Genomic DNA, 26,211 nt, shown 5'->3' with positions numbered 1-26,211 from the left:
ACTATATATATATAAACACACATATTACATATTGAATAATATTTGGATATTAAAAATAGGGAGTTGTTAAATTTATTAAAGCCACACCCTCTCTTGCTATCTCATGATTAGTTCCTTCTATCTCCATCTCAGTCTCCACTTCCCAGTCCCTAGTCCCGCAATCCCATTTTTATTTCATGTCTTCCATCCCATATTTCCAACCTCCCCCCTTGTAAGTCTCTTGTTCTATAATTGGAGGGGAGGGGGATTTTCAAATATACATTTCAAGTTTCTTTATATTTGTTTTTGATTATTTAAATTAAATATTACATAATTATTTAAATTAAATAATGGCATTTAGAAAAGTAAAAGAATATGGATTATTTACAAATTAAATTGAAATGAATATAAAGTAAATATGAGAGCAAAGATCTAACTTTATTTATAAAAATTTATTGAAATAAATTTTGATAATTTATATGTTTTTAGTTATTGAATGTTATATTATAATAATCTTATAGACTCCTTCTTCATCCCCCAGTCTTGGAACAAGGGCCTAGAGGAGACAAGGGAGGGCTAAGAATAAGAGATAGGAGATATGGAACAAGAAACAGGGGTGGGAACAAGGGGCAAGGGATTGGGAACAAGAAGCAAGAGACTGAGAACAAGAGATGGACCGAACTATTGATAAGATGGCAAGAGATGGCGTGGCTTTAACAACTCCCTCAAAATATTACATAATTTTAATTCATAAAAAATAAGGTCTAATAGAATATATATTTTTATTTATATTTTCTATTTATATATGTACATATCTATAATCTAAACAGCATATTTTATAACATTTAATGTAATAAAAACACATTTTATTATTTATTTGTTAACAACTACATTCATTATTGTGTGATTTAATTAATTATTTTAGCTGATTCTATATGACTACTATTGTTTTGCATTGTCTTTATTAATCAAAAGTATTAATAATGAATTATATATATATATATATATATATATATATATATATATCATAAAAATCATAGATACCATGATGTATATTATAATATGAAATTATTGAAATTACTGGTTAATAGTATGTAATTAGAAGATAATATACCATGTATATCAAAGTATTAAAAATGTGCTAACAAAGTTTTAATTTTCATCTACCATTAAAGCATTTTTTTGTAAATTTTTTGAATCTTCCAAAAAAATAGATGATGTATTGTTATTTTACCAACAAACATTTTAATCCACTACTATTCAATCTTTTATTTACATAGATGTGCATTATCTAGTATATCTATATTTGTATAAGTTTTCTATATATTGCCAAATAAACTACAAATGATTAGATAAAAATTATTGTTATAAATATTATTATAATATGCATTTGTTCATATATTCTAATTTTAAAATTCCTTGTAGGAATTGAATTTATTAAACTAATGTTATAAACACGATTATTATAATAAAACTATAGTATTTTCATGAATGAAAATAAAATCAGATGATTATTTCTTAAAATTGAGGTAAAGATTTTGGTTTTGGTTTTTTTTGTTTTTTTGTTGTTGTTGTTTGTAAATTGCTTTATTTAACAACTAAAACAATTCAACACCTCTAATATTTTTTAAATAGGTAGAATATTGTTTTATAGTTTTTTATATATTTATGTATATTTATATTTGTGACACACAAATATAATTGTGAAATTTACTTCAGAATATTTGTAATAAGTTCGTTCTCAAAAAAACAAATCCTATCATTGATTGAATACATTACATTCTTCTTAGAAGATGATTTACTTTCATGTTTTTCCAATTGATCTTTAGAATTTTTTTGTTATTGCAAATACTCAAATATTACAAATGATATTTAAATATATTTTTCTAAATATTTTTCAAGTTTTTTAAAAAATATTATGTACATACAGTGTTTTCCATGTTAATTAATATACAAAATATTAATTAATTTAATTTTGTTAGATTTTATTAACTAATAAAAGTAATTAACAAATGCTACATGGTTGATAAGGTTATATGGTATTTGTAATTGGGAAAGGCAAGGCCACATGGCCATGTGGCTACACATGATTGGACAAAGCAAAGTCACGTGGCCACCATAGCTGAAGCCACCAACCAAGATTGCAGAGCCCTCACAAGATTTATTTTCATCTTGCCTTAAACTCCCTGCCTCTTATGATTAATAACTTTTGATATATAATATTTTTTCCTACAACAATTGATATTAATTAACAAAGGGAATACCATAAATACATATGTTTCACATATGTGTCCGCACACTACGTTGCCGTTGCAATTTTAGCGGCGCCACACTTTCCTCGCCTCTAACGCCATGCCTGTACAGCCTCTCGACAACGCTCCGAACCTTGCAGGCAGGCTCTTACCTATCTCTAGTTGTCACCTTACACGTAAAGTTCATGAGATTAGTGAGATAGGCCTTTGAAGAGCAGTTTTAAGAGGTGTGTTGGTGTTGTTATCGATTCTTAATGTACGCTGTGACTCTGCTGTCCATGGACATATGAATTTGTATCGGCATTGGGATTTGTCGTTACAGGAGATTACAGTGCAGCTTTTTTGGCTTAGCCTCTCACCACGTGAGCGATCGAGATAAAGGCAACCTGGAGAAAAAAAGGATCTGTCCAACTTTTACTGAGCCCCTCATGTTTTGTCGCATCAGTGTTGACACATTATGTGCATGTCGGATGAAGGATCCTTTTGGTTGTTGTCATTGAGTTTCTCCACCTTCTTGACGGGATGCTAGGTATTTTTACTTTGTGTGATCTTGTGCTGCGTGGTTTTGTGCCATGTGACGCCAAGACCGAAGAGAGTGGTTGTGGTTTCGCATTCTTCGCATTTTTGAGCGCAAGTGGAGATTTCTCGACGAGGATTCTTTCACGTAGTTCGAAGTGCTTTTGCACTTTTTCTGTACAAATTTTTAGTGGCTGCGTAATCTTCGCTGTGTGATCGAAGCTTATTTCCTGGGGTTCTGCAGTCAGTGGTAGAATATGCTTTCGTTAAATGCTTTTGTTCAATACTCATTGCGATACAGATTAGTGCGCCGAGTTTGGTATTGTTGGATAACAGGTCTGTACTGATGATTTAGTAGTAGCAGAATTTGATAATGGGGTCCGTAGATTTGACACTAAGGGAGGTAGTTAACTGGGGATGCTAGTCACATGTCTTCGCGTTAACTTTTTCTGAATCTTGTTGACAGTGCGTCAGTTAGCGGTGGCTTCAACGGGCATTCATGATACGATATCGAAGGACTTGTCAAATGTTTGTGGTCGGAAGAATAATGCGCATCATTGCATTCCTTACTACGAATTCATTGAAAAACTCATAGTAGACAAATGCTAGTTGCGCTCAACCGAGACTCAGACAGCAAATCAACGGATCAACTGTTTTTGTCTCTGTGCAGCATAGCCACTGGAAATTGCCCGCTTAGCATGATTGTATCATATCTTAACAAGCCTAGGGAGTAGGACAAAGGCTTTGCTATGGTCGTCTAGGACTCCACAGTATATTACTATTGAACTAAAAATGTTTCTAAACCTTCTCGAACTCAAATTGGTATAGCTGGGTGTGAGCCACAATTTGGTCTATCCTTTCAAGGAGCTTGAACTTGTGAGCTGTGACTTCGAGCCGATCTGGTGAGTTTACAATAATCCTTGACAAGATAGCCTTCTGGTTCAAAATCTCTGATAAGTTCTGAATTACTATATAAGATGGAGAACTTGGAGAAACACGAAACGGATGTTTATGTTTGCGTTGAGAGCAGGCACCCGGCTACTTTGTAATCATTTTCTCAGAAACTAAGAACAACTGGAGTATTTTACATTGCTAGTATTTTAAGCTTTCTTCAGGATTCTGATTCGAGCACCTCTATTTCCCATTCTCAATTTGGGGGCATTATCTCACTTTAAAAGCGTTGGAAGGGAGGTATTGGATTTTCTGTCACGTAGTGCTTTCACTCCATCAGAACGTAGTACTTAGGGGCGACGAGAAAAAGGATGCAGCTCGCTCCTGTTTTGCCTGGGGGCGCTAAGTCGGTGTTGTCGGTTACAACTTCGAAGCAGTAGAGCCTGCAATCCATCTTTGCGAACCTGTGGGAGGTTTGATGCCAAAGTTTTCATATCAGTGTCTGCAGCGTGTTAAATTCGGCTTCACTATCAGAACTAGCTTTAGTATCCAGCCGTTGGACTGGGATGGTGATCTTCTGAGAAATAATTTTATGCATAGAGAAGCTTGGCTCTTGTTTTCTCGCTCTAAATATTTGCCTTCAAACTACAGGAAATAACCATTTAAATCCAAACCACTGACGGCAAGGGTTTCAACGTGAGATGTTCGACAAAGAGAGTTTAGTCTCTCACCTAAATAGCAAGAGATGCTACTTCATGAGAAACTTGAGCTTATGGAGCTGTGTTTGTTTGTTGTTGGTAACTTCGGTCCTACACATTCCTACTTCCGCATTGTCACCAGATGGTAAAATCTCCAAAGAACTAGAATCTCTTTGACTGGTTACATTGCTTTCTTCAGAGTATGCCTGTTTTAACAACAATACATTTTCCTGTTGAAGATGGGATGTAATTCTTTCATTGTTATCGGATTTGAAGAGTCTCACTTATTTAATTCTTATCTTCAAGCTACCTGTATTGCAATACAATTTCTTGCTTCCGTCCCTGATGGTTACTTTTAGAGGGACACTCTGCACTCTGTCTGAGCACCATTTCTAAATTTTGTTACTTAGTACCTTTTCTATGTGAAGTCTGGTCATCTTGTTTAGAGGGCATTGCAGTCCATTGTGCAGCTCTGTGTAGAATTCAATTGAGAATATTTGAGCGATGATTTCAATGTGAATTTCAGAATTCTGTTTAATCTTCAGGTGAAGCGTTGCTATCCTTCAAGCGGAGTCTGTTAAATGCAAATCGCACACTTTCGAGCTGGAATGAATCCCACCCTAATCCATGTTTGTGGTTGGGGGTTACATGTCTCCCTAAAAGCGACCGGGTATATATACTGTAAGTGCAGCTACCAATGTGGTAACCCCCTATCACATGTCTAATTCTATGGATCATTACAAAGCTCTTCAACTCTTCTTTGCGAATAAGAATTTACTCATTGTTCAACGATTATGTCTACCATCTAGTATCCTGATAGAGACTGAGAGCTTGATTATTTGACAGAGATTAGCTACAACTTTTCTTCAAAATCTCATGCGAAAATATTCCCCTCGGAAATCATCCTCGTCATCTTGTACTGTGTGTAGAAACATCTCTCGTCGGAACTTGCGAGGAATCATATCATCGAAAATTGGGAAGCTTGACCAGCTGCGCAGGATGTAAGTTTATTAGATTTGTTTGATATCTACCTAAGCGCATTGACCTTCTTGCTCTTGTTCACACCTCCATACGGTTTGTTTAGCTTCCAGCCGTGAAACGTTGAGAGCAGAATATAGTTTCGACTTCCTCTTATCTTCAGCTGAATAATACAACTCTCTTGGTGTTTATCAGTGGCCTTCACCACAATAATTTGTTCGGCAGCATTCCAAAGGACATAGGCAACTGCGTCAATCTTAAAGCACTGTAAATATCTTGATCTCATTTTGCTAGCAGTAGAATGGTTTCGTCAAGGAATGAATATGCAATAGGTTTGTAGTGTAAGGAGTTGCAGATGCAAAATCTTGTCTTTATAAAGGTCAAAATCTGGTTGTGGGAGGACAGTGCGAAAACAATTAATTTCACCACATTAATTCTTTCGTTCAGGTACTTGCAAGGAAATTTTTTAATAGGTAACATTCCAGATGAGTTCGGAAAGCTGCAGCGCCTCAAAATCTTGTGAGTGATCCTAGTCCTGTGAATACTCCTGTCAAGACGCCTTTGCTTTTATTTGCTCTACTCATAACTGGTTCTTCGTATTGCACTACTCAGAGAATCATGCCACTTTATTTAGTCACAAAAGTTTTTCGCAATAAAATGTTGAACATTGAATGTGCCAATTCAAAAGTATTGTGCCGGATGTGGGGTGTGGCGCCAGATAAGGGTCAATACTAAAAAGAAGATTTATATTCAATTCTCAATTCAGCATTTACATTACGTGTGTAATCCTAAATATGTTATGTTCATTTTCAGGGATATTTCTAATAACGGCTTGATGGGAAGCATTCCTCAAGCTATTGGGCGCCTTTCACAGCTTTCCTTCCTGTAAGTGCCACCACTTCTTCCTGCTATCACTAGTATGCCTGCCCTTCAAAAAAATATAGATAAGATAAGAAAATCTCAATGGCTATTAATCTGCTGGTATTACATAATAATATTTATGTTGACCGCACATCTTGAACTTTTATGACCTCGCACATTCATCGACCAGTTATGCGTTGAGCTAAACTGGTGGTTGTCACCTATTCAGAAGTTTAATTTGCTTCAACCTCTTTGTTCAGAAATCTTTCGGCCAACTTCCTGACCGGAAAAATACCTGCAGTCGGAGTTCTGGCGAAGTTCGGCAGTCTCTCGTAAGAACTTGATTTCCTGCGTGGATGATTTGAAGTTATTTTTCTTGATTTCTGCTGTATTCTTGAAGCCTTTCTCTCCACACCTATTATCAAACTAGCAATTTACTATCAATTTCCAGGTTCTCTTCAAATCCGGGACTATGTGGATCCCAGGTAAAGGTCCTGTGCCAGAGCGTTCCTCCCAGTACTCCAAATGCCCCAATACTCATACCAACTCAGACTGCTCCAGCTTCAGCTCTAGCTCCAGCTTCAGTTAATGAATCATTGCCAGTAACAGGTATATTAGAACTCTGCAACTTATTGATCGTCTAAGTAGAAGGAAATCACGTTCATTGTTCCGCAAAATGAAGGCATGTTCTGACAAGAGAAGAATTGCATGGTGGATTCTAGGAATGGCGAATGCATCAACTGGCAGTCATTCAACTGATTTGCGCAGTATACTTTTGATGAGCGCAGTAGGCATTGTTGGCGTTTCTCTGCTACTAGCTGTTTTATGCGTTGGAGCCTTCATTGTCCATAAGAAGAATTCCAGTAATCTTTACCAAGGCAATAATATTGAGGGTCTCTTTTCTTTCCCTACTTTTCCTTTGTTGACTGTGGTCGACTATCTGACCTCTCTTTTTAGGTCTGAACGTCATATTTTATCATTGGTCTCGCCTCAAAGCATGTTAATGTGACAATGCATTTAACAATGGACCAAGTCGACCATGATGTTTGTTTTGCAGGTTCAAAATTGGTGATGTTCCATACTGACTTGCCTTACAACCGAGATGACGTATTCAAGAGCATAGAAAACTTGGGCGATTCAGACATTATTGGTTCTGGTGGCTTTGGGACGGTATACCGTTTAGTCATGGATGATGGCTGCACGTTTGCTGTCAAGAAGATAGGAAAACAGGGTATAAGCTCTCAACAATTGTTCGAAAAAGAGTTGGGAATTCTGGGGAGCTTTAAGCACCAAAATTTAGTGAATCTTCGTGGGTACTGCAACGCTCCTTTGGCCAGCCTGTTGATCTATGACTTCTTACCAAAGGGAAACCTCGACGAGAACTTACACGGTAGGTACTTTTTTCCAAAACATGTAGGTGTTTGGGACTTTATATGCACATTACATCAATATCATACAGTCAACCCTCGATTTTATTTACTTTTACTTTAGTTGCGCATTATCGAAGCTAAGTCATGATTAAAGATTAATTTCTTTGATGCAGAGAAGTTGCTATGTGAAGGCCGTCTTAGTTGGAACATACGAATGAATGTAGCAGTTGGCTCAGCCCGAGGGATTGCATATCTTCATCACGATTGTGTTCCTCGAATCATTCACCGGGGCATCAAGTCCAGCAACGTTCTGTTAGATGAGAAGTTGGAGCCTCATGTGTCTGATTTTGGTTTGGCGAAGCTTCTGGAAGGCGAATCCTCTCATGTAACAACTGTTGTTGCTGGCACGTTTGGTTATTTGGCACCAGGCACGTTTATATCATAAGTTATTCTATGTTAACATGTGCGAAGGTTCAGAATTTGCATTTTGAATTGTGGTATGTAATCGTAGAAACACAATATTTCAAAGATCCTCGGAAAGCGTGATGCATCCAGCGATTATCAAATATCGGCTGTCCACATGATACTAATTGTTGAACTATTTCCAATATTGTGCAGAGTACATGCAGAGTGGGCGGGCTACGGAGAAGGGTGACGTCTATAGCTTTGGTGTTATGCTTCTGGAGCTGATCAGCGGCAAACGACCCACTGATGCTTTACTTGTTGAGAACAATTTGAATTTAGTCATTTGGGTAAGTGTTATCGTTGTATACTATCTAGAATTTCAGTGGAAAAATTGAATTGTTTGCAATTGTATGAGCTTACCACATGTTTACATATTTGAATATTGTTGAGGTGTACTCGGTTTATTTGATCACAAAAAGAAAAAAAGAAAAAAAGAAAAAAAGAAAGCAACGTAAGTAACTCAAGTAGTTGTATCCACAGAGCACCGACTTCGACACACAGTCAAGTTGTTACGTATTGATTTTTTCGGTATTTTCATCTGATTTTGCAGGCTACTTCCTGTGTCAAAAATAATGTAATAGAGGAAATAGTGGATAAGAGTTGCTTAGAAGACACATCAATCGAGCATATTGAGCCCATTCTGCAGGTTGCGTTGCAGTGTATTTCCCCAAACCCGGAGGAGCGGCCTACAATGGATAGAGTTGTGCAGTTGCTCGAAGCCGAAACTCTCTCAAGTGTTCCGAGTGAACTTACCAACTTTTACAGCTCTCCTGTTTCTGATCTCGAAAATCGCGAGCGCTGAAACAATCCCCACCCCTTCTTCTTTTTTGTGTTTTTTTGTGTGTGTGTGTGTGTTTTATTTTTGTACATCACAGTAGTATACACCACAAATCCATAATTTTACTTTCATTACGCTGGATATGTAGTATCGCCACCACATACAGTCTAGAAAAGAACTAGAAAGAGATCGATTGTAACCTCTACGTTATCTGAAGCTACTCATCACAGCCTGCCTGAGAAAACTAATTCATCATCAGTGCTTCTGTAACACTGTCAATTTATATTGGTTACATGTACGTGCCTTCAAGAAGAGATGAAACCTTCGCAGCTTCTGACAAAAAATATGAGCAAACCAAGTGGTTTTAAACATTCGCAATTAGTCTTTACCGTGCAACACCAGGTTGTATGTACCATCACGAACTGTTGGTTGAATGACGTGCACTTAATATTTCTGGGGAAATACATCGGATAAACATACCAAAATCACGTTGCTCTGGGCACGTAAGAACTAAGATCAGTTGTCTGGAGACTTCACATACTACATGTCTCCTAGTAACGCAACTTTGTGTAAACTATTCACCATACCATCTGCTTACACATTCCACTGACAATTTAGGTGATTACTTCAAAAGCAGGTGCACTCTCTACCAAAACATAAAATCAAGAATTTGTAGCATCAATCAGGGCAATGAAGAAACTGAGAACAAGCAATAGGAAAAAAAGAAAAAAATTAAAAGAAAAAAAGAAAAAAAGAAGAGATGCTCCAGTCCTCTCGAAGACAAAGACCATATTAAACTTTGCAATTCATTGGATAAACCAAAGAGACAAAAACCATCTCTAATTGACTGTATATGTCATTGTTTTCATCAACAATGAAGCAATAACTTAATTTTTGATCAACTAGAGATTAATATCTGCATGTTAAGATTATGCATGTTAAGATTAATATCTGCATGTTAAGATTATGCATGTTAAGATTAATATCTGCATGTTATTGTTACAGTTTTTTAAGAGTAGTATTGCAAGATTAATAGGCATGGAGCTTGGAAGCACCACAACGTGGAATAGCATAGAACATAGTGGAACGGCATACAACATAAATTTCACATCATATCAACCTTCAAACAAAAGGTTAATTTACAACACATAGTTTATAATGTTTTTTAGTGCCTAATGGCACAAGTTTTTACTAGTGTTATATAAATACAAACAAGATAAAATTATATTTCTTCAAATAAAAAATCAAATATCAATATTCTACAATAAAAAAATATATGTGTATATAATTTTTTAAAAAACATATAAAAATATATATTTAAAATACAAATGAATGTATATATTATATATATATAATATAAAAAATTATTTATTTATTTTTCTACTTATGTATATCAATTAGAAATGGCACCATGGCTTTTTAAAGTCTATTGAACTATCTATACATTTATCCATCTAAAATGAATTATAGATAGAAATAGTTTGAACCATCTTCACAATGAAAAAATAAAATAAAAAATCCTAACTTGAATTCTCTTCTTTACAAAATCTAATGGAATTATAATAAGCAAAGTTATAGCATATACAAATAAAACTTTATGAGCAACTAAGTAGAGTAATAAAAAAAATGCAAAGACTCTCATGATGCATGATGCAAAAAGAATGTAAAGAAAACCCACATAATAGAATGAAGAATTGAAGAGAGTTCCTAAAACATGGTGTCAAATCTCATTCCATACAATTCAAATATAGAGCACACAACGGCCCTAAGTCCTACCTTATACAATAATCAATCTTAAACTATTTGATCATGCAATATTTGTGCTTTATTCAAAGAACTAAGTTTAATTTGATCATATTGTTAATATAGCCCTCAATTCGGTAGCACAGTATGAATTTGAGAGATAAATATTGAAAGAAGCAAAAAATAAAAATAAATATAAGACAACTTGAAAAAATGAGAAGTTGGTCTATTCTCTTAAATGAATACATTTGATCAAACATATTTTCAACACAAAAATTTATTTTAGATATAAACATACTTGAATTTTAATATATATATAATTAAGATAAAATAATTAATATACTATTTTTATTATTTTTTTTGAAATATATTAAATTTGATGAATAAAAAGTCATTTTATTTTAATGTTTTTTCTTTTGTATTGAAGTTAATATTATATCAATAAATTTAAAGAATAAATATTTGAAATAGACCCAATAATTTTTTATGTTTGTTATAGACATCTTAAATATTGATAGTAGTATCATACCTATACAATAAAACAACTTAGGTATATAACAAAGACATAATTAAGCCTCATCATCCGCCAAACATGGATAAATAAGAGAATGGATGGACAAGAGCACAACTTCTTCTATTTGCAATGCGCAACAACTTTGAGTTATTAATGTGAATATCCTCAAACTTCATTCAAGTTTCTAAGGATATTAGGGTTAGGTAGGAGGTTTTGCATGGTGGTCACAATACTGCTCTATTATGGACAAGGAACCATATTTTGGTTCTTGAATGCATGTCTTTAAATGTTCACATCGGGAGGTTTGAGTTGTATGGACTACATTTGGTTTAATACACAACAAAACTAAGTTTTAATTTATACTTCTTTTGTTGTTGTATTGTATGGTTGTATTTGAATCTAAAAAAACATGAAAGGAAGTCAAATTATGAAATTGGGGGAATTTAAAATAGACGTTGAATTGGCTTGGGAGATTGAGCAAGGTCTTCATTTTCTATATAAATGTTTATGTTCTTAAGTGCTTGTTGCTAGCATTCAAATGAGGACACATGTCTTGGATGTTTAATTAAATTTAGCTCTGATAAAACCTCTATTTATTTATTAATTTATTAATTTTTATATTTGTGTATATTGATTATTCAATATATATATATATATATTTCTCCACATATCCATCCAAAATATATTCTTTGTTAAAGTGTGATACCTACACTATATTGTTTTTAAAACAAAACAATGATATCTTTTTAAATAAATATTATTTTTTAGCTTTCATATTTTAAAAAAAAACATATCATAATTGTTTTATGTTATTTAATCTCTCTTTTTTGTATTTTATATATGGTTTATTTTTCTTACTAAACCGACCTTCTTGAATATGCACATATAAAACATAGTACATGAGTCATTTCAGTAATTTATATTTAAGTGAATTTTCATGTATATCACATGAACTTTTAACATTAGCAATTCATTTGATGTGTGATTGTTTCTTCTACATGAACAATCAGTAGCATGTATTTTGCACTTTTTTGGTCATTCTATCCCATGCTGTATAAAGTAATGTAATACATATGATCACATATTATCCAGTAACAAAAAAGTAATTCATGTCCTTTAATATTTTACACTTATTACTACAACTTCTTAACAACATTTCATGAGTAAACTTAACATGTATTTTGTACTTGATTTGTTTTTGTCTGCTTTCATGTGTTACTTCTATATCAAATTGTTTTATACTTTTATTTTCCCTTTGGTTTTAGTCTTTTCAAAAATCTATTTAATTTAAAAAAAGTAGCTTTGTAAATGCTTCATCAAATGCTTTTTATGCTGTTTTTCTTCAATTCTAAGATTTTTCTCATTCATGTATCTATTTACCAAGAATATATATATATATATATATATACTTTAATTTTCCATTTGAAGAAATTTTGAAAATTTGACTTGCATAGGGTATTTATTTTTTACTTTTTATTTTTTTAATTTTACTTTACACATGTGTAAGTGATTATGTTATTTTAAAAGTTTGATCACTACTCGGGACTCTTCTATCTTTAAAACCTGCATTAGAATTTAATTGGTTTGGAATAAAATCAAATATGAGTAATCACTGTAAATCTACTGCATTGAAATGAAAATTTAAGGTTGGTTTTTACTCAAAATCTCATGAAAGGACAATGTTAACCTATAAACAACACTTTACAAATTTATTGCAAGAACTTTGAACTTGAAAACTGATTGCAAAACTTTTCCAAAATTAAATGATGCAAATAGAGTACTGCAAGGTTATGAAATCGCACCAGAAATATTTGTTGTGATGAAAGAAAAGAAAAAAAAGAAAAACCTATTTTATTTTATGATATATATATATATATATATATATATCTGTAATAATTTTTCATTTATTTTGATGAAGTATTTGAGAATAAAAAAATAATAATATATTTTTAAAGTCTTTTAAAAAAATATTATGCCCATACAAAGACCTTCATTGTTTTTTTTTTTTTTTTTTTTTTCTTTACTCTTGTGTTGAATAATAATTTTCTCATGAACAAAGTTTTGAAATAGAGTAATTCATTCAACATTGGTGAAAATTAAAAATTAAAAGTATAAAAACCAACGTCATGACACCACTCTCCATACATTCACTGTGAATAAACAACAATAATTAATTGCAAGTGGCGCTATTTACCGTTACTAACCCAAAAAATAACTATCACGCCAAATAAAATAAAATAAAATAGCATATATTCAGCATAGAGGAGAAATTAATGTACAACTTTCATCCAATCATATTGGATGAAATGCGTCCGTTCGTCCGTTTGCAAACTGGTTGACAAAACAGCGCCGAACATCTGACTGTATGAACGCTCCCCAGCCAGGCTTCGGGAACATAATGGGAACTCCATGCGAACGCTTCGCAACTTCTCCAATGTAGATTCTACCAGTACATTTCTACGCTTAGGGAATACAGTAGTCATCCAACTCACGATTAGTGAACCAAGAGAACTGAAGCTCAGGCAAAATGAGAGATAGAGAGTACGTGTGAGCTGTAGATTTCGTTCTCCACTTCTCCAGAACGTTCTTCTAATTCTGTACCTCATAACCGCGGAACGCACACCGTGCGGGTCAGTAATAGGGGGGGCCACGCACACGGCCATACGCCCTACCCCCGAAAATATCACATGCCACGTGTACCGCATTAGAAGCGAATATTCGAATGGAGTGTAATTTAAAAAGTGCTACCAGAGCGCGCGGGGAGGTAAATCTACCCGCGAGGTGGTGGTAACTTTGAGGGGTTTACCCACGGTGATAGGCCCCTGGATACCATGACCTAATTGCGATGAGGACTGGTTGACTGTGTGTGCGTGTGTGTGTTTTTGCAACAACAATTGTTGTTGTTTTTGACTGCGAAGGTTTTTCGCTTCGTCACGCCCTCGCATTCGCTGCCGCAACAGGGCTCCAGAGCTTTTACAAAAGCCGGAGGGCGGGAGGGCTGGGAGTCATTATGGAGGGGCCAGTGGAGACGGTTGTTTCTCATTCGCTATGTCTAGTTAACGAAGCGTGACGGACGGTTCCCCTTTCACCAGGAAACCAACGACAAGCAGAAGTTGAAGGAAATTTTCTTAAAGAGAACCATAAATCCCTGAAGCTGTGCGACTTCTTCTTCTTCTTCTTCTTCTTATTCCTCATCCTCAGAGTATCGTTTTTGATACCACGATGGTGAATAGTTATTATTGGAAATAACATTATTAATAATAAATGATATTTTATAAATTTTGATTGGTTTTGTAAGTTCGAGATGGTGTGAGGTTGGGAAGAGGAGGAGGAGGAGGAGGAGAAAGAGAGAGTGAAGGAAAAAGAGGGAGAGAGAGAGGAAGGGAGGTCATGTGGAGTGACGCTGCTTGGTGTCAGTTGTTGCTTGTCACACATCCATCCCCTTGATCTACTGCTGTTCTCAGGGATGTGTGAGTCACACCCGCATTGGAGAAACCGAACAACCTTGGCTGGTTAACCTTAGGGTGGCGGATTGGCTTAAGCTGACTGTGGATACGCTAACTCATTCAGAAGTTAGTGAAAGCTTGGTTCATCTTTTTCATTGTCATCTTTGGTTGGACAAGGGGTTTGGCTTGGATCACAATCTGCTGTGATTATTCTTTTAAGTGGTTTCTTTCTGTGACGTCCTTTTTCTTCGTAGTAGTAATAATAATAAGAACAATAATAATAATAATAATAATCTTTTAGTTTTTCTATTAATACCTGGCTCCGTTTGGAGCGTGTGGGCATTGAGAGAGGGGTAGAGAGGAGAGGAGAGAAGGGGAGGAAAGCCGGAGGTAGAACACCTTCTTGGCCGTGGCATGGTAGCAACATTCTGTTCTTCCCCTGCGCCGCTTCTTCGTTTCTTGCAGGTAGTGTCTGTTGTGGTTTCTACGGTTGTCTAGGAGGGACATAACCTTTTTATGAATACGATGGAGGGGGTTACATATTACACCATGTATGTGTGTCTGGTAAACTTTTGATAGGTCTTTTTTTTTTTTTTTTTTTTTTTTTGTAGGTTTGTATGATTTGTGGCATGTGAGAAAACCTACACAACAGAATTTTCTTTCTTGCCACATTTTGGAAGCCTCGCAGACCACCTGGTAGGCTTTGATTCAGGGGCCACCATAGCAGTGCTTTCTGTCACCGCTCCTCAATCTGGGCAAAGCCAATGTCAGCCTCCTGTCTGGCATCCGCTTCCGCATGTAAACCTTAAACCCATCTCGCTCCTCCCGTTGCCCCTTCTGGTCTCCCATCTGTGGTGCTCCTCCGCTTCCTCTTTTAAGACATTTCCGGTATCTCTTGTACATGGTTTTCGTTATTCATACCGTGTGTTCTCTGGCACGACGTTAGCGAGGCCCTGCCCACGCAGGGGCTGGGCGTGGGCAAGGGTGGGGCGACACGAAGTGCTTAAGTAGCCCCTCAGAATGATCGTGGAAAAGCCTACGTGGTTGCGCCATGCCGGACTCCAGATTTTCTCCGTCGACACGCAGCCCAATGGCCTACGCTTCGCCACAGCCGGAGGGGATCACAAGGTATTCACATGCACTTGTCATACTTTGGAATGTTCTCCCTTATTATTGTTTCGTAATTTTTAGAAGGGTAGTTCGATTGTTTCTTCTGGAGGAATTCTGACAATATCGAGATTACTATGTGGATGCGGTGGTGTTTAGTGTAGGTATTTGTAACAGCCGTCTAGGATGATGTGTAGTTGCTTTCCTATTTGATCGCTTAGTGGCGTTCCTCCAACAGTATGAGAATTGGGGGGCGCAGATTTGCATTCTGCCGTGCTTGAATGCAGCAGTGTAGAATATCTTAGGTTTCGAGGTTCACGTTAGGAACTACTGCAAGCTGCAACATCACTCGGAGTAATGTTCTTCATTTTCAGGAACGTTATAGTGGATGCTGTGAACTTGTCAGTCTGTTTAATTCATGAGTATGAGAGCGTGATTCCCTCGAAGTGCTAGGGTTGTATTATTTTAGAAATTCTACAGCATACTTACTTCTACCGTGCTTCCGCTTGATTCTTCTCTGGTATCAACTGCAATGATAAGATCAATCAGGAATATGGAGATTCAAGTAGGGTAAACTTTTTACATGAATATTTGCAATGCATAGGCAAAGTGCTCATAATTAAAACCGCTGTGTGTAAAGGTACGAATATGGAATATGAAGCCATTGGCAGAGAAAGAAACAGATTCAGACACGAAGCTACTTGCAACATTAAGAGACCATTTTGGTTCTGTCAATTGTGTTCGATGGGCAAAGTGTGGTCAGAAAATAGCTTCTGGATCCGACGATCAGGTTGTTTATATTCATGAAAAAAGGCCCGGCTCCGGCACTACGGAATTCGGGAGTGGGGAACCTCCAGATGTTGAAAACTGGAAGGTTCTTCTTACCCTAAGGGGTCATTCTGCTGACGTGGTATTTTTCTGTCCCTTTCATTCCATGCATTGCTTCTATTGATGAATGAAGTGCGTACCCTTTGTAATCGAATTTAACCAAAAAAATTCCGGTGTGGCCTTTATGAGATTATTTTGATGATATCGTCATGTCCACCTACAAAATAGTGTTACTTCTGTTGATAGAATAGGATCGTATACTTATTGCCTCTACTTTTTTATTTTATTTTTTTAATTGGGTTTTAATTTTAACATGTACTTGAGCCTAAAGTTCATTAGTGTTAGTTGTATTAATGGTGAGTTGGTAGTGACGAGGTTTAGGTTTTTGATGCAAGTGCGAGTTCTTTAGTCTGAACATGAACTCTTACGTTCTTTTAAGGCACTAAATTATACGTTTGATTGGCTGTGTGTGCGTTCCCTGAAGTAGGTGGATCTTGGGTGGTCTCCGGATGATACTCAGCTTGCTAGCTGTAGTCTGGACAACTCTATTCGTATATGGCAAACCTCAACTGGTGCCCTCCTTTCAGTTCTCACTGGTCATCAGAGTCTAGTGAAAGGGTTGACCTGGGATCCCATTGGATCCTTTTTGGCAACTCAATCCGATGACAAGTCTGTAATAATCTGGCGAACTAGCAACTGGAGCATGGTGAAAAAGGTTGAAGGGCCATGGGAAAAAACTGTAAGTTTCAGAAACTTGTAGTGCACCATGCATCTCTCTGTTGTATCAGTTTAGATGTTGTTTGAAGACTGAATTACAAGCTTGTGTATTCCATGCATTAAAATGTATGAAAGGATGGCAGTCCTTGTTATCTGGAGGTTCATCTGCATATTGGGGTACTTACTTGCAGACCTTGTCCAGGTTGGGTCTACGTTCTTCAGGCGATTGGGGTGGTCGCCGTGCGGCCACTTCATTGCCACAACCCACGGCTTTCAGAACCCGAGTCATACAGCACCAGTTTTGGAGAGGGGAGAGTGGATGGCATCTTTTGATTTCGTTGGCCATAACGCACCAGTTGTGGCTGTCCGTTTTAATCATTCTATGTTTCGTAAGGTAAAGACGATTGCACTTTGTCTCTGGAAGTATGGGATATGATACGGCTGACCTTTCTAAACTTCCGTCAAATTCTAGAAGTCAAGTTTTGGGGTGTTAGAGGACACAACTGCGCAAAAGATTCTAAATTCAGTCTTCTAGGATTCAATAGAAGAGGTACAACACCCTGAAGGTTTTTATTTTCTTGTGCAAGGTATGAACCTTATACTACATTGACTGTGAATAACATTTCAAAACTCCTGGAATCAGGTGAAAAAGGCTCCTGCGGATGGAGCAGTGGATGTAGCTGGAAATGGAGCAATATTAGGGGCAGCTAATGGGACTTCTTCGAAAACTAAAGAACCACCGCCTTATAACGTTATAGCTATCGGGAGCCAAGACTGCTGTATTTCCGTGTGGACAACTGGAAGTCCTCGTCCGGTATTTATTGGGAAGCATTTTTTTCAACAAAGTGTGGTTGACCTTTCCTGGTTCGTTCCCCATCTTACTGCTGCATACTTTTGTTGTCTTGATCATGCTTGTAAATTATTACAAAGTCGTGGAGGGAGAAGCTGATAGACAAGAGCTTGATTGGCTTATAAAGTTCACCTTTTACAGTCCTGGAACTCCAGGGTTTACACTACTTCACGTACTTCTAAACATGACATCTCTACTTGCTAAACAGGAGCCCAGATGGTTATACTCTTTTCTGCTGCTCTCTTGATGGATCTGTTGCGTCCTTTCAATTTGAACGCAAAGAGCTCGGTGAAAAAATATCTGACGCAGAAATGGAAGAGTTTAAAAAGAGCCGCTATGGTGATCTTCGCGTCCGACAGGTTAGTTTTGTTCGTCTCCCTTCTGATCAAGGTTATGTTTGTACAACTCATGTTGGGCATGTTCGGTGTGTGCCATGTCGTTCGTGCTTCTATCTTAACATGTCATGACGTTTCAGGCAACGGTAGCTGAAAGCCCAGCGCAATTAATGCTGGAAGCGGCAGCGGCTAAGCAATGGGGAAGTGGAAATGCTTCAAATGCAAACACTATCGACTCAACTAAAGCAGTATCCCAAGCCGAAAATGGCGCAGTTACTGCAGAGGTGCCTAAAAAGGTGCTCACAAAACCTCCTTCAGCACCTGCTCCCGAGGTGCCTATAAAGGTGCCGACTAAACCTCCCTCAGCGCCTGCTCTTGGTGCAGATGTTCGTAATGGCAGCCTTGTGCCAAGTGTTCCCCTTCTAACTCCTAGAGTAAATCCGAGCCCAGTCAAGCAGACGGAGTACAGGCGAGCCGATGGACGGCGACGGATCATTCCAGAACCTTTGGGCCCACCTCGAGGGGATGACGTGTTTGGCAATGGTGCATTGCACAGTACTATTAAGAATGATTCCGTTACAATCACGGCTGACGCTAGAAAAGAGGATTTGGGATCCATCGGATTAAAATCATCTGAAAGTGCATTCAAGCGGAAGTTGCCGGAAGATTACGTCAAGCCTGACATGCCACCCGCAAAACGAAGCAATGGATCTGCGCTGAACGAGGCCTTGGCTCCCGCGGCTTGCTGCAGTTCAGCTGCTGTTGTTGCAATTGGCGTGGGCAATGAAGGACCACCAAATATTGCAAGTGGTGGTGTGCAAGCGGATGTGGTGGTACCAGCTGAAAAGATGACTACTCCTGAGGGAGTGCTATCGATAAGAATCCGAGAGCCTGAAGGTGCTGGTGGTGAGGATTCTAAAAACCGAGCTCCTATTTACTTGGAAGCCAGGCCCGCGGATTGTACAAGTAATTTAGGATCAGTTTTGGGCTCTACAGCTCCCATCTCAATACGTGAAAGCTCTGCCAAGGCGAAGATAATTTGCTCTCAAGGTGGAGAGGTTCGTTGGTGTGATTACTTAGTCTCCATGCCTACTGCTCTGGCTGGAAATTCCAATTTTTGGGCTGTAGCTTGTGGAGACGGTAGTCTACAGGTACGTTATCAATTATTATTTCTCCTACAGCTCGGTCTTGGTTTATAAATCATTACATTCTACACCAGGCCATTTCTTGGTGAACTCCTTTTATTTTGAACACTTCGCTGCGTGGAGTCACTGTTATTGAAGACTGAAGTAGAGTCGGACATGTTTCCAGATTTATACAAAGGCTGGACGCAGGGCACAGCCGAGCCTGATGTTGGGATCGGCAGCAGCGTTTATGGACTGTGACGAGAACTGGAAATTAATGGTTGTAACCCGGAATGGATCACTTTATTTATGGGACTTGCAAGAGTCGAGGCGCCTACTTCATGAATCACTAGGCCCTCTTCTGAATTCCACTTCAGCAAATTCAATGCTGGCCAGTAATGGTGAGAAGCTGGATCCTTTCTAATTCGTTCTTCTGATAGGTTCTAGATTCTAGCAGTGCTTCCGTTTCCAAAAAATGTTTTTCTATCGCAGCCGTTAATACTCAAAGAACGTTTGAATCGTTTTGGTAATATAGGCACAGAATTCGAAGTATTTGAGACTGGAATGTCCTGATTGTGATCTATTTGTGGGAGATCTTGACGTATGTGTTGGATTGTGTAGGGACGATGAAACTAGTTTCTGCGAGACTCTCTAAGGCAGGAGCTCCGCTTGTAGTACTGGCCAATCGACATGCTTTTATCTTCAACTCCAGCATGTGCTGTTGGTTGAGAGTTGCTGACGATACGTTTCCAGCATCTAATTTTGTTTCCGCATGGCCGGACGCTGACGATGGGGAACTAGCAAACCTTCAGGCAGGTGTTGCTGTAGCGGCTGGTCCATCATTCCTTTGGAATAGGTTAGTCTACTCAAATCTTAACTTCATCCTGGGTCTATTTCTAAAATTGAAACATAGCCTTCACTCTTCCAAACCATACCTTGAAGAAACCATCTAAGAGGATCATATTATCTAAGGAAATCATTATCCTGCTGTATGTTGTAGTGTATACCCATATTGGCCTACAATCCTTTTAATAGATAAGAAGAAATCTCACTTCTTGATTTTGAAAACATTTTGTGGCAAGAATGTCCCTTTCCGAGGAGAAATGGCAGACACGAGTCCATCTGGAAGTTCAAATGAGTTCTGCTTTAGCGCTGAAGTCCGCTAGCGAGTATCGCCGGTGTCTCGTTGCATATGCGCGCTGCTTATCAAAGTAAGTACTTTTCCTTCTGGACCTTAAGTTCCACTGTCAATCTAAACCGGGCTCTTGATGCTTTCGTCAATTACTTGATTTTATTTTTTATTTTTTATAAAGCAGTAGGATTAGAAAGTGATAACAGGAGAGGGATATTTAGAGCCGCTAAGGTGTACTGATGGGGTTTGTGGACGCTTTAGGGAAAGTGACGAAGCACGGCTAAGGGAGCTTTGTGAAGAGTTATTGGGACCTGTTGGCTCTGTTGGAAAGCTGCAGTTGTCTAAACCTGACATCCTTGTAAGCACGTTGCTTGCGCTCCTACAGTCCACATATTCACTTAAAAAATTATTGATCGTCTTTCTACCAATAATGCAGCGCAGTATTATGACTGATTTTGCAATGCCGAAGATGGTGAATGGCAGTTCTCTAATTTTTTTTTTACAATCAAGATTCATCAGTTTACTTGTGTTTGTGTCTTTTGTGTCCGGACTATGTTATGAAACTGCTCGGTTGGACGTTTGCATTGACAAGCTGGATGTTCCATATCGCAGGGCATGAGCAAGAGAGAGTTGCTCAAGGGGATTGTGTTGCCAGCAATGGCATCAAACAGAGCTATCCAGCGTCTCCTGAATGAATTTGTGGATCTTGTCACTGAGTGTGAAGCTGCTGAGAAGGCTTTAGAACCAGGAGGCTCAATTTTGTGATTATCACACTGGATACTATTCACCCTTGGTGACCATGTCACGTTTTTGTGATTTAGCATTGGAAATTTCGGAAACTGTTGTATAAAAGCATGATGTAACATGGTAGGTATGATATTAGAGGACGCAATAGGATGGCATGAGCATGTAAGAGCTTGTTCTTTACCTTGTGCTAGTGTTTTGACTCTTTGTTGTGAAGATCAACAGAAAAAGAATATAACTCTTGAAGCCATGTTTGCTCCATTTCAACTTTCAACTCTGTGAGACACCATTGTTACTTACCGTACCACTGATAAAATCTGGTATCTCGTACCCAATTGAAATTTTCTAAATGAAGGATCGGTTGGAAAGTAACTCACGACCTTCATTAGCGTTTATGACCAATATCCGGTACTGTATGAAACAAAATAGACCACGCAATTTGTGAACTCACTGGTCATATTTTTGATAAGACAGACGGTTGTGACAGAAAAACCCTCAATTGCAAAAATACTAACGTGGTATGTCCTTCCAGTTACAACAACGGCCTGAAAGTCCGCTTTGGATGGCTCCCAGAAAGTCTTTTGAAATCCATCGCAGCAATTGTTCGGATGTCGATGCTGTGTGCTACGTTACCTACACGGGAAGTAAAGCCACAGCTTCACCGCCTACCACAACTGCAGGGTCTCCCTTCTTGAAACAATGAGTAGCGAACGTAACCCTGGAATTCATTCAAGGCAACAAGGAACTCTCAGAGCCTAAAAACCACAAGGTTTCAAATAAACTGAAGCGGCTTTGGAAGATGGGAAACACTGCTCAAACCAAACTGAACAAAGATGGATGAGAGATTGTATGAGTGTCAGGGATCAATTATTATGGTCACCTATAGTGGTGTCTAAGCTTCTTGACAGCGATGACCTCCACTTCCGCACAGAGATCGTCACCGACAAGGACAGGAGTTCGGAAATTAAGTGTCTGGGAGACATAGACGGCTCCGTCCTGCACACGCACACCACCTCTGGCGTTTGGCAGCCCTAATCTAGAAACTTTTAAACTGGTGCTTGAAAATATATTGCAACATAATTTGCACCAATGTAGGTTGAAATTCCTTATGCAATAAAAAAGAAAGAGGAATTTAAGATTTCAGCTTACGAAGTTGGAACCAATGACGGCAGGGAAAAGGCCAGCGTAAAGCATGCCCTGCACGACTCGCCCCTGAAACCCTGCAGATTGAGCAGCCGAATCGCATGTGTGTATGGGATTGGTGTCCCCACATAGTGAAACATACGATGCAACGTCTTCCGTGGTGAACCGGCGCTCCATTTCGAATTTCTGCCCTTCTTGCACCACAGCAGCTCCTTCCTTCTTCAGACCTGTCGCCGTTGTCGAAAGCTTGCGCCCTAGATCCCAATAATTGTGGAATCCCTCGTTAAGGATTAATCAACAATCAAACAAGTAGGGGCATACAGGAAATCTCAACGCAATTCTCGATGTCGAGTTTGTTTGTTAGTTAGTTTTTTTTTTTTTTTGAAGTTGCGGAGCGCTGAGAGTTACGATTGGGACTGACCTTGAGAAGCCAACCATCTCGCGGAAATTGAAGCCAATGTGCTGCCCTTGCTCGCAGCCATCGTGACTGCACCCCCGACCTTCAGCAGTAATCACTCCAACAAAACGATTCCGAGCTGAGTAAAACAAATGAATAGTTTGGTCGTAGGCTTTGGGACTAGGGTTTAGGTGAGCCTTGAGTAAATTAATATACCTTCTGTGATAGTCTTCACACCAAGGCGACACTTCCAGACAAGTGGCAACCCTACTAAATTGTGAGAAGAGCCCCTTTAAAGAGTACCTTAAGATGTATTCAGAATCTGCACAGGTCGATGGCATTTGAGGATTTGCACAAGGATATGGGATTCAAAAGAGGTTTCCCAACATTGACCTTAGCGAAGTGGCAGTTTAACAAGTGCTGAATTCGTGCAATATCATTCAGGTCAGACTTCGAATTGCAGTGTTCGACCCACGTTTAGTGATACCAAGTCCCTTCGGCAATCTCTGCCTGTCTCTATTACCAGAGCGAAGTAGACAATATTTTCTGTTTCCTTCGTATATTTAAATAGCAGCTTTCACAGCTAGTTGACATACTTAAAAATCAAGCAATTGCAATAGAACTAAGCATCTTCAACGAGAATTTCGTTTGCTAAGAATGTGGCAGTGCGTACAGCCTGCTGGAAAATATGAAAGGTGAGAGAGGTAACACAGGTAAGCTAGGAAGATGGCAACAGGAACAAAAAATTTGATCAGATAAGGTGTTGCATTCCTACATGCACTCAGGAAATCGGGCCTAGACAACCAAATCAGTTTACCCAAACTTCCTCCATTAGCAAAGAAAATTGTGGAATAGGCACTAGAAATTGCGCTTCCTGACCTTCCGGGGACGCAAACGCAAATCCATGCATGATTCGTGCAAGATCGACCTAATTGCCTCCTGTATAAAATACCTACATATTCTGTCCTACTTAAAGCATTTCACATATACAACTATTCGTAAGGAATCTGCATGTAGGATGCATCGGATAAGAAAGGCACATCAGCGTACATGCCGTTCAAAGCACACCTAATGCAATCCAGCACAATAAACAAGAACGCAAATGTAACAGCCAGCCAGTAGTGCGCTCCAAATTTGCCCCAGTACACCGCCTGGGGCACCCAATCATTCACGGTACCAATCACTTGCACTATAATCTCGAGAAGCATCCCCGTCACCACATGAAACCGCAAGAAATGAGGCCATCGGTTGTTGCGGACAATGCCTAAATAAGCGCCAAAAAAATACGCCAGCAAGAACCAGCTGGGTAAGGAACCAATGAGGATAAGAAACGGATATGTGCAAAACTCATAATCTTCTATGAAGGAGTGCAAACTGTAAGCAGTCTCCGCGTACATCCACGTCTCGCTTAAAGGCATTAGGTATGGCACACACGCCAAGATACGCCACCAGAATTTGGGCTTCTCTTGCATAGGTGCGAATCCTTTGAACGATGGCACATCTTCGGTGGCTGCCCTGGGAGTAACATTGCATCGTCTCCGCCTCAACGTGATCTCGCTGACTGTCGAACTCCCCCAAATCCTACCACTCTCACCCTCTAGAAAGCAAGAAGACATGGACCCTAAGGGTGCAAATACTTGCTTATTGTGACTCAAAGTCATTCCCCTCGCGCCTGCCGGTAAACCCGAATTACAGATTGCAAATCCACATCCCAGCGGTGTAAGATGCGTTGATGAAGAAGAAGAAGCAGAAGAAGCAGAAGAGGAAAAAGCTATACTTCTCGTCGCCATCTTCGAATAGCTCAATACTTGAGACAATGAGCTTGTCTGCATTACCGCAAAGGAAGCCATCCTGCCAATAGAAAAAAATTTCGTGCAACTCCTTCCCAGCTCCTTCTGAAAACAACACCCTACAGCGATGCAAGCCCCGAATCGCCTTGTGGAGATTAGCGACAATCCAAGCGATAGCCGCAAATCATCCGAAGTGGGAGTGGGTTGCTAAAACCCCTTCACGGATAAGCCCCCCCCCCCCCTGTGAGGCCTTTCCTTTTGCGTTCACACTGCATGTTCCTTCGGTCTTGCCAGCTGTCTGCCACGTGGCCGTGGACTCTCGACACGAGCTTCAGCTATTCTTCGTGAGCGTTTTTCCTTTTTCTTTTTTGCATTACATGAAACTGGCTCGTCCTTTGTTATCCAACTTTTACAATTTATTTTATTTTTGTAGATGGCTTAATTTTGTTTTAAAATTGTGTGGTGAGAAATAAGTTATTGCATAGTTGGATGTTGGTTGTGATCAAGTGGGAAAACAATTATAGCATAGTTTTTCTAACATTTGTGTTGTTTTCTTTACTTTTGATGTCTTATAGGGCATACATTGCAATGTAGTCAGAGTGAAATGATATGCAATGAAGGTCTGGAGTTCCACCAGAAATGTAAAGAGACAAAGTATAATGTAATACGTTCAAATCATTATATGTTTGTTTTATCGTTTCTTTTCTTTTCTAATTCACAATAAATAAAATCTAGGATAAATCCTATACTTAATCTTAAAGAAAGTTTCTTTTCTTTTCTAATTCACAATAAATAAAATCTAGGATAAACCCTATACTTAATCTTAAAAAAAATATTGTCTGTTAAAAAAATCAAAGTGTTTAAGATTGAAGTTGTGATTACTTTAACAACTAATTTGAGTTTTTGAATGTAAAATAAAAGATCCTAGCATGATTTTTGCATATGATAATCTTGCAAAACAGTTGATGATGGGTCAAATCCAAATGGATGATTATATGAGTGCATGGAAGTATACATGGATGAAGTTATAAGACAAATTGGTAGATGAAGTTATAAGACAAATCGAAAGATGAAGTTATAAGACAAATTAGAGAATGAAGTTAGAGGACGAATTGGTAGATGAAGTTATAAGAAAAATTGGTGGATGAAGTTATAGAACAAATTAGTGGATGAAGTTATAGGACAAATTGGTGGATGAAGTTATAGGACGAATTGGTGGATGAAGTTATAGGACGAATTGGTGGATGAAGTTATAGGACGAATTGGTAGATGAAGTTATAAGATGAATTAATAGATGAAGTTATAGGATGAATTAGTAGATGAAGTTATAAGATGAATTAATGGATGAAGCTATAGGATGAATTGGTAGATGAAGTTATAAGACAAATTGGTCGATGAAGTTATATTACATGCAACTTCAACTAACTAATTGCATGTAATATAATTCATGATGCATGATTCAACAAACCAACATAGAAGATATGTTTCAAAGCTTAAAGCTTTGAAATCATGAATTACATAAAATGATGGTTTTTATTATAAGAATTGTAGCA

The 26,211-nt window shown here is 38.2% G+C and overlaps 4 protein-coding genes across 5 annotated transcripts; 2 read left to right on the top strand and 2 right to left on the bottom strand.

The window, feature by feature from the left end:
• Nucleotides 1–2,777: 2,777 nt before the first annotated feature.
• On the top strand, nucleotides 2,778–9,166 carry LOC112278214 (LRR receptor-like serine/threonine-protein kinase FEI 2). Of its 2 annotated transcripts, XM_024511371.3 has the most exons (15): nucleotides 2,783–3,649; nucleotides 3,926–4,111; nucleotides 4,290–4,481; nucleotides 4,882–5,017; nucleotides 5,266–5,337; nucleotides 5,510–5,581; nucleotides 5,762–5,833; nucleotides 6,128–6,199; nucleotides 6,436–6,507; nucleotides 6,627–6,784; nucleotides 6,898–7,068; nucleotides 7,233–7,565; nucleotides 7,719–7,973; nucleotides 8,164–8,297; nucleotides 8,561–9,166. In XM_024511371.3, exons 3-15 carry the CDS (start codon nucleotides 4,340–4,342, stop codon nucleotides 8,810–8,812), a joined length of 1,941 nt encoding a protein of 646 aa, XP_024367139.1. In that variant the 5' UTR covers nucleotides 2,783–3,649; nucleotides 3,926–4,111; nucleotides 4,290–4,339; the 3' UTR covers nucleotides 8,813–9,166. The 2 variants fall into 2 exon arrangements, with proteins under 2 accessions (XP_024367140.1, XP_024367139.1); XM_024511372.3 differs by lacking the exon at nucleotides 3,926–4,111 and having other exon boundaries at nucleotides 2,778–3,649.
• A 6,313-nt stretch (nucleotides 9,167–15,479) lies between these two features.
• On the top strand, nucleotides 15,480–21,602 carry LOC112278293 (protein HIRA). The gene is made up of 12 exons (XM_024511547.2): nucleotides 15,480–15,619; nucleotides 16,239–16,508; nucleotides 16,914–17,165; nucleotides 17,346–17,537; nucleotides 17,787–18,007; nucleotides 18,202–18,352; nucleotides 18,469–19,479; nucleotides 19,640–19,853; nucleotides 20,074–20,308; nucleotides 20,535–20,663; nucleotides 20,846–20,942; nucleotides 21,197–21,602. Exons 1-12 carry the CDS (start codon nucleotides 15,512–15,514, stop codon nucleotides 21,347–21,349), a joined length of 3,033 nt encoding a protein of 1,010 aa, XP_024367315.1. The 5' UTR covers nucleotides 15,480–15,511; the 3' UTR covers nucleotides 21,350–21,602.
• On the bottom strand, nucleotides 21,525–23,203 carry LOC112278244 (3-hydroxyacyl-[acyl-carrier-protein] dehydratase, mitochondrial). Its single transcript, XM_073531847.2, has 5 exons — nucleotides 23,085–23,203; nucleotides 22,893–23,007; nucleotides 22,478–22,725; nucleotides 22,209–22,324; nucleotides 21,525–22,046 (listed from the first exon to the last, which is right to left on the bottom strand). Exons 2-5 carry the CDS (start codon nucleotides 22,951–22,953, stop codon nucleotides 21,962–21,964), a joined length of 510 nt encoding a protein of 169 aa, XP_073387948.1. The 5' UTR covers nucleotides 22,954–23,007; nucleotides 23,085–23,203; the 3' UTR covers nucleotides 21,525–21,961.
• Nucleotides 23,204–23,595: 392 nt separating this feature from the next.
• LOC141045013 (protein TIC 20-I, chloroplastic-like) lies at nucleotides 23,596–24,874 on the bottom strand. Its single transcript, XM_073531846.2, has one exon. The coding sequence runs from the start codon at nucleotides 24,716–24,718 to the stop codon at nucleotides 23,861–23,863; it is 858 nt and encodes a 285-aa protein (XP_073387947.1). The 5' UTR covers nucleotides 24,719–24,874; the 3' UTR covers nucleotides 23,596–23,860.
• Nucleotides 24,875–26,211: the final 1,337 nt, after the last annotated feature.

This window comes from Physcomitrium patens, chromosome 25, assembly GCF_059467195.1.
Source record: "Physcomitrium patens ecotype Gransden chromosome 25, ASM5946719v1, whole genome shotgun sequence".
NCBI classification, from domain to species: domain Eukaryota; kingdom Viridiplantae; phylum Streptophyta; class Bryopsida; order Funariales; family Funariaceae; genus Physcomitrium; species Physcomitrium patens.
This window is presented reverse-complemented; position numbering and strand designations above follow the sequence as displayed.

What these genes read in the sequence shown, in the direction of transcription:
- LOC112278293 (XM_024511547.2), top strand. Translation starts at nt 15,512, where the DNA reads ATGATCGTGGAAAAGCCTACGTGGTTGCGCCATGCCGGACTCCAGATT. An exon ending in AAGGGCCATGGGAAAAAACT is followed by an intron (nt 17,166 to 17,345) that starts GTAAGTTTCAGA and finishes GACCTTGTCCAG; the next exon opens with GTTGGGTCTACGTTCTTCAG. An exon ending in AGTGTGGTTGACCTTTCCTG is followed by an intron (nt 18,008 to 18,201) that starts GTTCGTTCCCCA and finishes CTTGCTAAACAG; the next exon opens with GAGCCCAGATGGTTATACTC.
- LOC141045013 (XM_073531846.2), bottom strand. Translation starts at nt 24,718, where the DNA reads ATGGCTTCCTTTGCGGTAATGCAGACAAGCTCATTGTCTCAAGTATTG.
- LOC112278244 (XM_073531847.2), bottom strand. Translation starts at nt 22,953, where the DNA reads ATGGCTGCGAGCAAGGGCAGCACATTGGCTTCAATTTCCGCGAGATGG. An exon ending in GAGATGGTTGGCTTCTCAAG is followed by an intron (nt 22,726 to 22,892) that starts GTCAGTCCCAAT and finishes ATTGGGATCTAG; the next exon opens with GGCGCAAGCTTTCGACAACG. An exon ending in CCGTCATTGGTTCCAACTTC is followed by an intron (nt 22,325 to 22,477) that starts GTAAGCTGAAAT and finishes GTGCGTGTGCAG; the next exon opens with GACGGAGCCGTCTATGTCTC.
- LOC112278214 (XM_024511372.3), top strand. Translation starts at nt 4,340, where the DNA reads ATGTTCGACAAAGAGAGTTTAGTCTCTCACCTAAATAGCAAGAGATGC. An exon ending in CCTCGACGAGAACTTACACG is followed by an intron (nt 7,566 to 7,718) that starts GTAGGTACTTTT and finishes TCTTTGATGCAG; the next exon opens with AGAAGTTGCTATGTGAAGGC. An exon ending in GTTTGGTTATTTGGCACCAG is followed by an intron (nt 7,974 to 8,163) that starts GCACGTTTATAT and finishes AATATTGTGCAG; the next exon opens with AGTACATGCAGAGTGGGCGG.